This window comes from Acipenser ruthenus, chromosome 8 (genome assembly GCF_902713425.1).
Source record: "Acipenser ruthenus chromosome 8, fAciRut3.2 maternal haplotype, whole genome shotgun sequence".
Taxonomy (NCBI): domain Eukaryota; kingdom Metazoa; phylum Chordata; class Actinopteri; order Acipenseriformes; family Acipenseridae; genus Acipenser; species Acipenser ruthenus.
The window spans coordinates 22,982,924-22,995,697 of NC_081196.1; the positions used below are offsets into that span (position 1 = coordinate 22,982,924).

Sequence of the window (12,774 nt, forward strand, 5' to 3'; positions counted from 1 at the left end):
AAAAGTCTAAATAAGCTGCCTTAGAGGTAGGATAAATCTCTTTTTCATTTGGTGACCCCTTGTTTTATTTCTGTGTTAAAGAAGAAGAAGTTATCTCATTTAGACCGTCAGAAGACACTTTCTCATGCTCATTGATTGGTACCGAAAAATTGAATGGGCAGGAAATGTCATCATGCAATTGACATGTTTTTAACAGGTTCCTCTCCATTTTAAGTGATGCCTGTCAGCTTACAGCATGTTAAAGGGGGATTTGGAAATACAGTAGTCTCCATGTATAGGAACACCTCCTTAGAGAACACTTCGCCTAAGGGAACACCCTTGTGGTGAAACTGAATTTCAAACTCCATCTTAGAGAATACTTCAGCTACAAGAACACTTTGCTTGCTTCCCAAGCCGGAGACGGCTGTACAACTATTCAGAGAAACTTAAAGGGTTTGCCTACGTGGATTACTATTACTTAATATCTACTTCAGAAGGAAACTTCTGTTTCTGCAATTAGGGCAGCTTCTAAACAAAACTCAGAAAACCTGATTAACACATTTCATCACCTTTATCTATTAATCATGGCACACTAATGATCCAAGCAGAAACTGCAATAGAAAAAAAATATATAGAACAAATACCATGTCATATTAAATGATTCTATGAAATAACCATTTAATAAATAGAAATATTGAGATATGTACATCCAAAAAAAGCTTTTAATTTTTGTTTTCATTTTTATTATTATCCCAAGCCTAAATATGACCCCATCAGGATTGGGTCAACCCCACTGCCTTGAGGACCGTTCATTGACATTTTTAGAGCAATCTCTAGAAATGATACATTTCCATTGGGGTATGAACATTTTTGACTACAACTGTATGCCTTTAAATAAAAATCAAACCATTCGATTTACTTATTTATATATTTCAGAAGTACTAAAGTAGGCTGAGTAATGTTTAATTTTCAAGCCAACATTGGAATAAGCATAATATCAAAACATTCCAAAATCATAAATATTTACTAAAAAAATGGAACAGTGCTAAAACAAAATGGTACAGCAAGTAGCGCATATGCATCAAAATAATGAATACTGCATTGTAAAACTGAAGACGGTCCCTGGAGAGAAATGAAAACTAACTTACTTTAAGGAATGTACTGGATTTATTGTATGTTCATCCACAAGTTTAAAACACTCAATTATAAATCCAACTTAAAACTAAAAACAACGGTGTACAATTCTACTCAAATGCCATGTGTATATTAGGTGGATGGTTTGGTCATTTTATTAATGATTCTTAGATAATTACATATTCCGCCAAAAGAAACTGTCAGACTAACTAATAAACCAAACTAGCGGATAGTCGCACCGTGTTTTCCACAGCTTTAGAAAATACTGAAAATCAGTGAAAAGAAAAAACAGAAAGTGCAGAAAAAAACGGTCGAAATAATGCGACCCTCCAGCGGATCTCCTTTGAAAGTGACCTGACCTTGTTAGCTTGAATGTGTGGATACTCTACTGTGGGATGCAATTGTAAATGGCCTCCCTGTGTACACAACCTTCATTAAATAAATACATTTTCTTGTGGTGAAGCGTCAGCAAAATTAAATCACATGGGACAAAAATTACAAAAAAAAAAAAAAAAAAAAGAAACACAACTCACCTAGATTAAGTCTTAAAACTCCCAGGATCCCGTAAGCGTCCAGCATTTTTGAGTATGCGTTTTTAATAGCCTCCTTCTCTGCTGTAGCTGTTAAATAAAAGTGAGCGAGCATATTAGAAAGATGGATTTAAAATACTTCCATAACAAGCACCTTCAAAAGCTTCTCTGGGAGTTTGTGTGGCAGAATGGAAGGTTGTAACAGTGTTGTGCTTTCTGCTGCTGGGGGTTGGGCAACAGAATGTGCACACATACATTTAACATGTCTTTTTTGGATCCAGGGCCCGAATGGGATTTCGAGAATATCTTAAGTTACCACACAATTGTATACTGCAAGCAGTTCCCTAGAGACTGTATACTGTATTCCAAATATTATGTGTGACATCTCTACATTGCATACAAACGTAGTACACTAAAAAAAATGTAATTCTATGACAAACGTTTCAACTAAGTATTTCCAAACATTCTCAATTGGATACAAACCTTAAGTTACAAGAAATCTTGTTTGAACACCCAAGCTTAAATGTTGTTGATACACTCAATTAAAAATGGTTATCATTTTAACTGTTTAATAGACCGTGTAGACTAAAGTGGTATATATATATTATATATATATATATATATATATATATTTTGTAATGAATTCACCTCTCTCGGGTTCGTTGCCCCTTTAAAACCAGTGACCCAACAGACACAAATGGATTTTTCTTGCGCGGTTGCGCTATTTTAATAAACAAAGAAATAAACAAAATACAAAACAAACACCTAGCTCTGTACGAGCACTAACTAACACACACAGGAACTCCCTGACTAACACGGGACAGCTAAGCTGTTTCCCCGTCTTTTCAAAAAAACCCCGGTTTAACACAACACTTACGTTTATTCAATGGCTACTCGGAGACAGCACACCTCTCTGCCTCCTTCCACTCAGCAGCCCCGAGCAGACTGCCTGCTCTCTTTTAAACCCCCACACCTGGGTCTAATTCCCCAATACCGCCCAGGTGCGGATGATAATTAACAATAAAACAATTAAACAAAACAATTCAAACAATAAACCAATCAATCCAAAACAAAAGTGCATTCCACACAGGTTTCTCTCGCAGGGAGGTTTTAACCCCCTCCCTGCTGTCTCACCCAACCTGCTTCCTTACAATATATATATATATATATATATATATATATATATATATATATATATATATACACACACACACACACACACACACACACATACAGTTTATCAGATTGAAAGAAAGAGAAATAGGATATGTGATGAAAAACCATGGTATTTCTGTCATGGCTGGACCTGGCGATAACACATGACCCTTGGGTGAGTTTGTTATCCTTGCGCCATTTTCCACCCATGACATAAATAACGTAATTCATGGCCAGACATGGCAAAGAGGGGCTGCATGATTTAAAGGCAGACTCGTTTGAGGATCACAAGAAGCATAATGTTCATTATGGGGGTTCATTTACTCCTCCCTAGCAATCCTTTCTGTCCCGTATGAAGTCTGAAAAAGTACATTAGTAAAATCCTTAAAGGCGTCTCGAGTTTATATTTACATCCTAGACGTCAGGAACTAAGTCACCTGGATTCCTAAACAGTGTGGTATAAAAGGCATCCAGTTAAAGCGCTGCCGCTGGGAGCGCAGGATGAGTCACACAGCTTGGACAGCGCCAGTTAACGTCCAGGCTGTGCAAAGAGGCCGAACTTTGCTGGGGATTCCGAAGGGGGCGTCACATTGGCTCTGACAGACACAGAGTACATTCAGAGTGGATAAAAAGCAGAACAGGTGATCTCTGTTCTCCAGGATCAGTAGTCCACCCACTGCTGCTCTTGATTGCTCAGCATAAAAGCGACTCGCTGTGGTGAGGAGAAATAACTTTTTTTCCCCAGATTGGGGGAAAAATAAATAAAAATAATAATTGGTCACTCCAAATTAAAAAAAAAAAATACTGGAAACCGTCTTTAAGTAAAACTTAGTTTCTAGCACTTCCTCAGACAAGAAAAGCAACACCAAGCTGCTCCAATTTGCTTGCTGCAGCTCAACCTGCTGCTCAGATTGACAATCTAGATAAAATGCCTATACATCTTCAAAACTGAACTTTCAATGGCAAAGTTCAATTCAACAGCTAGACATAGCTCTTCTTGTGTTCAATTAATCAATTCAATGTCTATAAAATGTGTTTTGCTTTTAATTACCTTTTTTTTAATGCACTTTGTTTTATTTTAAAAAGGGACAATCTTTTCTTAGGTCAGTCTTAAGGCGTAAGGATATTTAATAAAAATGAATTTTGTGGTAATCAAAAACAGTTTTTACATTTTTTCTATTTAGTTAATTAACCCATTTTATAATGCAATAAGGCACTCCACACCCTGGACTGCCTTATTGCTTACTTATGATGTCACTGCACTGAAGATGGTCATTTTGTCAATACACAGCAGAGGAACCTGATGGGGATTTACAACTACCAGTAGCCAAACAATGTTTTAATTACTAGTGATTGTACAGGCTTACTAGTCAACAATTAATAAATACATTTAAACCAAATACATTGGTTATTTTATCTAGGTATTTATCCTATATTATTTGAATGCTGTATGTCATGGTTTTTCATAACTTACAGGTATCTTGTTTATGCCATGGATGTTTGCATTTTCTATATCAGTGACAATACTCAACTAATTTGAAGGTACTGTACGGTAATCTATTACTTTTTACACAAGGCAGTAGTACAGAGCAGGCAGTACGGAGCTCATGCCTTCCGACAGGTGTGCTGGGTGTAGAGAAGTACATTCTTCACACACAGAAGCTTCAGTAAAATAATTGCATTTAGTTCAGTTGGGTGGCTTTTAAATAAAGTGTGAGCTCCTAATGGAGTCACAGACACAGTATTCTCCTGCTCTTAAAATGCATTTTTAACCATATGCAGAACCATGTTTCTTGCCACATACACAGTTTTACACATGGACATTCAACGACCTTGAATTAGATATTTACTGGAAAAATCCATAATACAAGCAGATAGAATACCGTATGTGCATCAGTATTGATTGGTTTCTCTGAAGTACTTGTTCCACAGATCGGTACCAACGGCCCAATTTTGAAACAAGTGAAAATGGAAAGAGAAATAAAACACCTGTAAGGTGTACCAAAAAAACATTAAAAGAGAAATGTTAGTTGCAGGAAGGATCAGTTGAATTGTTGTTCTTCGTAGTTTCTTGCTAGTTTATATTATTAAAAACAAGTTCTGTCGGAAACTGGCCTTTTACACTTCAAAATATGGCTCTGTGGTATAGCCCCCCAGATCAAGGCTGGTCGAAGCCTTTGAAGTAGTCAACCCAATCAGATACTGCAATTAAAGCACTCTTCAGCACTTTTATTTAACAAACACAAATAAACAAAACACTGGAACAAAACAAAGGTTTAAACAAGAACACTACAAACTCCAAACTATTTTTCAAACAAACCCACCCACACTATGGCTATCACCAGGGCCGGTGCTCTGCAACTTGCCGCCCTACGCAAAGCCTAGCACGGCACCCTCAGATTTATTTAATTGTTTTATTATATCAGTCAGGTCATTATTTTTTTATTGATTTTTTAAATCAAATGGTTTTTTATTCATCTTGTATTGTGCAATCGCTCTATGTGTTCGTATATAACCTGGTTTCTGTTTTGAAAAATTGTACGGATCATGTACAGATTTTAAATTGGGTTTCCCACTGCAGGGCTTGAATTTCAGTGCGGGATCATGGGAATCGCGCATTTTCCAAGTTGCTCCTGCATATCTGCAATTTTCAGTGCGAGAAAATCCTGCAGAGATATTTTAAGACACCAAGCTACAAATAAATAAATCCTGGTATAAGTACTTCATAATGCATTCTGTGTCTATATGTAGCTTTTCAGGGCAAATAAATCTGGTTCTTGAGTTTTGAAGTTCAGCTGTAAATGACCAATTTATTTAAACTGTAGAGCATTATTAAAATGGTTTAATGAAATCTTTGTTTTGGTCAATACAGTGATTTAAGGTATAAAATAAAAACAGGATTCATAACACCCTTGAAGAGCTGTGCACCAGTAGTGAATACTGAATATCTGGAGTGACTAATGTTTTTAGAAAGGATTAGCTACTAGTGACTACAAAAATCTAGAACCCAGAGGAAACCCTGCCTACATTAATACATTTGTTTGGGGTGGTAAAAAGTACTCCTGGCTTGTTTAAAAGTACAGACTCGGGGCTTTCCAAAGACGTTTTCAGTGTGTGTATGTGGTACTCCTAGCCGGAACTACAATCACCTGAAGTTAAGCCTCTCATCATGTGACAGAGTTCACAGCTTTCGTTTTGAGCCTACTGCTCTGTAGCAGCTAGACAGAAAGGGGCGGTATCGTTGGAAAGCTTAGAAGCTCAGCTTCCCACCCCCCACCCCCCCATGTTCATTTCATATTGATGTTCAATGGCACAGTGTTTTTTTTTCTTTTTTTTAGCCATCTATGATTACAATATATATAGCAGTGACCAAACATGATTATTTTGGAAACATAATCTCATCTCTACCACATATAGTATGCCTGATCCTGTTGCAACTTACATAAGTTACATGCATGCAGTACAAACTATCCAGTAGTTAAATATACATAAATGAAAACAGTGAAAAACTGGCGGAAATAGTGTAAAGAGTTAAAAAAAAAAAAAGAAATGGAGCGCTGGTTAAAAAGAAAAGCACCTTTTTTCTTCTGCTGCATGCAAAAACTTCACATCAGGCAATGGCAAAAGCAATGGAGGGTGCTCTGTCTCACAGTGATGAACAGCTGTTAGGTCTCCTGAAATCAGCTTATTTTAAAGCAACACCAGTGTGAATGATGATGCAGTAAAATATAGTTTCTTATATGCAAAAGTGCCTTTTCTTTTGCCATTCTCCTCTAAAACTTTTGAATCCCCCAATGGCTGCAGCATAGAGGGGAAATCCTCCCAGCACACCAGTTTGCCACCCCCAGACTGATGGACTGGTGGAGCGTTTTAATAAAACCCTAAAATGTATGTTGCGCCGACTTATTGATAGTGACATGCGCAACTGGGACGAGTGGATTCCTCCCCTTCTCTTTGCTATCAGAGAGGTCCCCCAGGCTTCCACAGGGTTTTCACTATTTGAGCTGCTGTATGGACGCAGGACGCAGGGTTTGCTCAATCTGGGAGAAACTGCAGAATAATTCGACCAATACAGTCCAGTATGTGTTGGACCTGCGCAAATGTGTGGAGTCTTTTGGTTGATGGGCACACAATTTGCAGCAAGCACAACACAGACAGAAGATCCAATATAACGAAGGGACTAGATTACACAAATTTCATCCGTGGCATAAAGTGCTTTTATTGTTTCCCAGCAATGAGTCTAAACCCCTGGCAAAGTGGCAAGGACCTTTAGAGGTTACACGCCAGGTTGGGACAATGGATTATAGGATCATGTAAACCTCCTGAAGCCCTGGATCAAACAGTAGGCATTGTTAGGGGCGCAGTCCGATGACATCACAGACTTTGGACCTGATCTTTTTGTTTTGGCGAGAACAGGGTTGGTGCAGATTGGAGACAACAACATTTCAGGGTAGCATACTATTTGTGAGGTGTCCTTAAAAATGTTTGCATATTTTGGAAGGGGTCTGAGTGAGGAAAAATGGGCAATAAAATCCCCACCCGTAGCTGTTCTGTAAATCATTTGTTTCCATATTTTTCTTCCAATACTGTAGGCTATTAGACCTAACTCCAATTCTGTAGGTTACCAATTTGTTTTGCATAAATTGTGTTGAGTAAAATATCATGGCACTTCAGAATAAAAAATGGTAATGCTATGGTTTGTTGTTTTGCTTTAATTACTTTCTGATATTAAAACAAGCCCAACATTCTGTAGGAGCCTTCTGTGAATGACTGTCAAGACAGATGGAGTTGGATTTTAATTCTAATTGATCCTGATGGTTGCTGGGTACCCCTGGAGTTAAATGAAATGCTAAACAAATGATCAATGGTTCTTAATCAGAAACCATTATTTACATATTACATATTTAAATGCCTTTAGAAAGAATATATAGGCTGCATTGTATGTGCCATATTTGTGTTTCAAATAAGTGTACAACAGCCATACATAATGTACATTGAGCTTAATGAAAAAAGGGGATGCGAGTTAACTTCCTCATCAAGACCCACGCAATGCTTCCTCAATTTTCAAATTCATTCTCATTTTACTAGAAATATTTACATATTTTCTGTCCCTGGGTTTTTGTTCAGTACCCCATTTGGCTTTAAATATTATGTATAAAGATTGTAACAGGCCCGCATTGAAAATATTAGCTTTCAGGTGTGTCTTGTAAAAATATCAGTATACATACAAAACATTTTAACAAAGAAAAAAAGGGCATCTCCTTGTTTGTTTTGCTTCCCTGGGCTGAACCAGAGCTAACATTTGCCATTCAGCTCACAGACTGGGCAGAATGTGGAAGGAGGCCTGTGGGCCTGCAGCTAAATCTATACTGCCAATGTTGCACTATGGAAGAATTTGTTAAACATTGCCCCAGGAATCATATTTTAGTGTTAAAAAAGAACATGGATTGCGCAACACTGTAGCTTTTCTCCTTCACCTGATAAAATAAAAATTACATTTCCTATCATTAGTGCTTATACTTACAATAAATAAACCATACAGTGTAAGATTCTAGTTGCAACTAGTCAGGTCTAATGATAGCAAATAAATAGACAAAACTCCAATGGAAACAAAACCTTGAACTCCAGTTAGGCTATCCGGGTTAAATAACTTCATTTTTTTTTTTTTTTTTAAATATAAGATAGACCATTCTTTACAAGAAATCATCACGTCAGCAGCTGCAATCTGTTAATCTGGCACAGATGTCACATGAAGACAGCGACAACCCTAGGAATTTGGTAATTTACAACCTTAAAAAAATCATTATCATATTTAATGAGATGTTTGGAACACTTTGACTTCATCAATTGCAACCACAACCACAACCACAACCATCCTCCTGAAAAAAACAATACTACTTTCTTTCACCATCTTTAAAATCTTCAGCTTTTATTTGGCCACCTTTAATGACGTAAGAATAAGTAGGGTTTTTTGTTATTGTTTTTCACCATGAGTATGAGTTAGTAATAATAAATACATACGGAGACAACCTGCCCCAATGGACATTAGTCTACAAATAAAAAACACTGAATAACATGGCACAGTTCTGCACCATTGGCTGTCTGCTTCAGAGACACACAGGAGTGAATGGCAGGATTGTTCAAGTCAGGACTGTCAGGAATCTCTCCTGCCTCCTACTGACACCACGCCTGAATGTACTGTACCTAATGACAGCGTGCCTGAATGTACTGTACCTAATGACAGCATGCCTGAATGTATTGTACCTAATGACAGCATGCCTGAATGTACTGTACCTAATGACAGCGTGCCTGAATGTACTGTACCTAATGACAGCATGCCTGAATGTACTGTAGCTATTGACATGGTTTCTTTAAAATGGGATAGATGTTTCTCTAAATATTTGTAAACATGTAAGTGTGAGAAGCTAGTTATAGACTGGAGGAGAGGCTTTATAACTCTAGATTTTGGTACTCTTAAAAACTTGCACTAAACCAAGATTCATCACTATTGCATGATGTTTTCTAGATATGTAAAACTGTGAAGAGTGCTGTATATACAAGCATCCCCACTGTGTCTCTGTGGCCAGAGATATACAGCCTCAACTGAGTCAAAATTGGGTACTATGATAAATGTGTTTTTCTACAAAAAAAACACCAGTGTTTCAATTAAAAACAGTACTTACAGAGAACAGCCACTGCTCCAGATTCAAACATCAAGCATTCCTCTTTATTTCTGGTCTCCACCATCACGCTGTAAGGAGGGTCCAGTTTATGATATATCCGATATCCTTTACTGAAGGCCATTCCAGCGGTTCTGTTTAGTTTATTCTGTCAGAGCTGAAATAAGAAAAGGAAGATTTAACATTTAATATTTCAACAATTTGAGACTGTAAAAGTGAAAGAAAAAAAACATTGCGTTTTTTAATAAATTTAGATTACGTACTCTGTGTCTGAATAAAGCTCATTATACTACTACTACGACGACTACTACTACTACTACTAATAATAATAATAATAATAATAATAATAATAATAATAATAATAATAATAACAACACACAATAAAAGAAGAAGACATATAACAGAAATATTATTTGTTGCAAGCAATTCTGTTGTATACTTTGCCTTACAACATTTCAGGGAAATGTTACAAGTAACGTAACACAATGTAGCAAGGAAGATAATTGTAACGGTTACTCTAAAATGAGTTCGCTAATGATTAGTAGCCTGTATGAACTACTGTATTTACAATAAAAAAAATAATAATAACGTCCATATTTTACAATGCTATGAAATGCAGTATGGCATAACCTAGATTATGGGTCGGTAGGCTATATCAAGTATTGCAAGAATATATTTACAAACGATTAATTTACTCATTCATTTGTAAATATTGTCATGTCTTCCGGCTCCATCTAAGGTATTCGCTGCTGCTGGCGATCTGTCTCTGCACCTTGTCTCCTTCCTTCACTGTCATCGATTTGAATAAATGACATCTGCCAGCTTAGATGTATCTGAAGCCATTTGACAACCAGAGACATCAATTGTTATTGTTCATACGCTTTTGTCATTTCCAATCCATTTAGCTTAGCTCTCTGCCTTACCTTTTTTATTTTTTCTCCAACAGTTTTATCCGTCAGAGATCACACCGACCCCAAAATGTTCCGCTCCCACTGGTACGTGACGCAACGTCCGTATTGAGTGTTCCTTTCCGTGTTATTAAGTCAGTGACGTTTCAGTGGTAGTACCATTTTCCGCAAGAGGGCAGCAAATCATAAAATACTGTGCAGGTGACAGCTAATAACACCGTGTAACAATTTTTTTTTTTTTTGGTTCCTGGGTAGTAAGTGTTATTTCCTAAATGCTTATGCCTCAAAAGTATAGAAAATGGCTATTATTCCCCACAAACTTTGCTTTTGTGACCAGGACAGTGATATTTTGAAATTTACCTATTTTCCACAACATTCCAGATAGATTCAGTGCTGAGTAAACTTGGAGTAACTTCTAGAACTTTCTAGAACTTTCTTGTAATATAAATAGTAGTATAAATACAGGGGCCTTAAGCCCACCAGTTCAGTTTAGTTCCAGCTGCCTAAGTGGATACATATCTGCATTCTTCTGAGATGGCATAAAGGTCATAGGAGACTTCAAAATGGTGGCATTCCTGATGGGTCTCCAAGGCGGTTTTACCAAGTTTCCCTGCTATCTTTGCCTTTGGGACAGCAGGGACACCAAGGTGCACTACCACAGGCGGGACTGGCCACAGCGGAGCGAGTTCTTTGTGGGGAGGAACAACGTCAAGTGGGAGCCACTGGTGCTGATGCCACCACTGCACATCACATTGGGCCTTATGAAACAATTTGTCAGAGCTCTAGATAAGGATACCTTCAAGACTTCTTCCCTAAGCTGTCTGAGGCAAAGGTCAAAGCCGGTGTCTTCGTCGGACCACAGATAAAGAAGATCCTGGAGTGCAATGAATTCCCCAAGAAGCTCACTAGTAAGGAGAAAGTGGCTTGGAACAGCTTTGTCGCAGTGGTTCGGGGCTTCCTGGGCAATCACAAGGCCGAAAACTATGTGGAGCTGGTTGAGACTCTGGTGAAGAACTACGGCACAATGGGCTGTAGGATGTCCCTCAAAGTCCATATCCTTGATGCTCATCTTGATAAATTCAAGGAGAACATGGGAGCGTACTCGGAGGAGCAAGGCGAGCGCTTCCACCAGGATATGCTGGACTTTGAACGCCGCTACCAAGGACAGTATAACGAGAACATGATAGGAGACTACATTTGGGGACTGATTCGTGAAAGTGATTTACAGTATAATCGTAAATCTCGAAAAACTACTCACTTCTAAATCTTTTGCAGTCATTTCTGTATTACCTTAGTATAAATACATGTTAATTTGGATTCATATGTTGTTTTTTTCTGACTTTATGTGAACGCAAAGACACAAATTCGCCCGTTTTCTCATTGGAAATAGGTAAATTTCAAAATATCACTGTCCTGGTCACAAAAGCAAAGTTTGTGGGAAATAATAGCCATTTTCTATACTTTTGAGGCATAAGCAATTAGGAAATAACACTTACTACACAGGAACAAAAATTGTGTTACATAGTGTAATTTGACTCAAGTCAAGTGCACGATTTCAGACTTCTGCATTAGTGCAAAGCTACAACCTAAAATAATTAGCAAGAATACAGATGAGTTTAACCTGCATATATCAAAACGTCTCTAAAAAAAACCCCACTGAAATCAAACCATCGGCCAAATTTATCATATCTCTATGTATGTCACCACTCCGAAGTGCAATTTAGGCTGTTCTTATTACAAAATGAATAAAGGTTAAGTTAAGCACTTCAAATTATGCTTAAATTGTTTTAATAGTGCTTTGGAATAAAAGAGTGATACAAAAGGTATTGAAATCGATTTTCTTACCTAATTAACACCAGAAACATTATCTTGAGTTGAAGATCTTTTACAATGCTAATGTAGATGACAAGACTTGCTGTTGCTTCCTGATTATCACTTGTTGTAGTTCAACCTTACAAATGACCATCAGACTAAAGGGAACAGGATGCAGCAGTGTATCTACAGTGTAGCATCTGGAGTATTTGTATAACCTGCATTACATACGAAAACATGTGAATAACCAAATAATTATCATCACAATAAATGTTAAATGTTAATAAAGCTATTAAGAGGTAAGAAATGGATTTCAAACAATTGGTTAGCACTTCTGAACCTTTAAAAAGCAGGTCTAACCCATATAAACTTTTAGTATAGTAAAACCTCAGAAAAGTGTAATAAAGGCTATAGAAAGCATGACAGAGTATAGATAATCATCGTAAAGCACAAAGAGTTATAAGCAAATTTAGAATCATGCCAACCCTTCATAAACTATGATAAAAGCAAAGCATAACAATGGGGAAAGCATGGGGAAAGTGCATAATGACTGTAGTAAACTTGTGTAAGGGAATG

At 37.3% G+C, this 12,774-nt stretch overlaps 1 protein-coding gene across 11 annotated transcripts in view; it reads right to left on the reverse strand.

Moving 5' to 3' along the window:
- Positions 1–10,524, reverse strand: part of LOC117406854 (synaptojanin-1-like) — an 86,318-nt gene extending 75,794 nt beyond the window's left edge. For 10 of the 11 annotated variants that reach the window (XM_059028727.1, XM_059028728.1, XM_059028733.1 and 7 more), the window contains exons 1-3: positions 10,402–10,524; positions 9,482–9,635; positions 1,647–1,733 (exon numbers count right to left, since the gene is read on the reverse strand). In XM_059028727.1, the coding sequence (XP_058884710.1) occupies positions 1,647–1,733; positions 9,482–9,602 (208 nt within the window). In that variant the 5' untranslated portion in view covers positions 9,603–9,635; positions 10,402–10,524. Of the gene's footprint in view, positions 1–1,646; positions 1,734–9,481; positions 9,636–10,173; positions 10,359–10,401 lie in introns of those variants that run through there. The other variant, XM_059028726.1, reaches the window with a different exon arrangement.
- Positions 10,525–12,774: the final 2,250 nt, after the last annotated feature.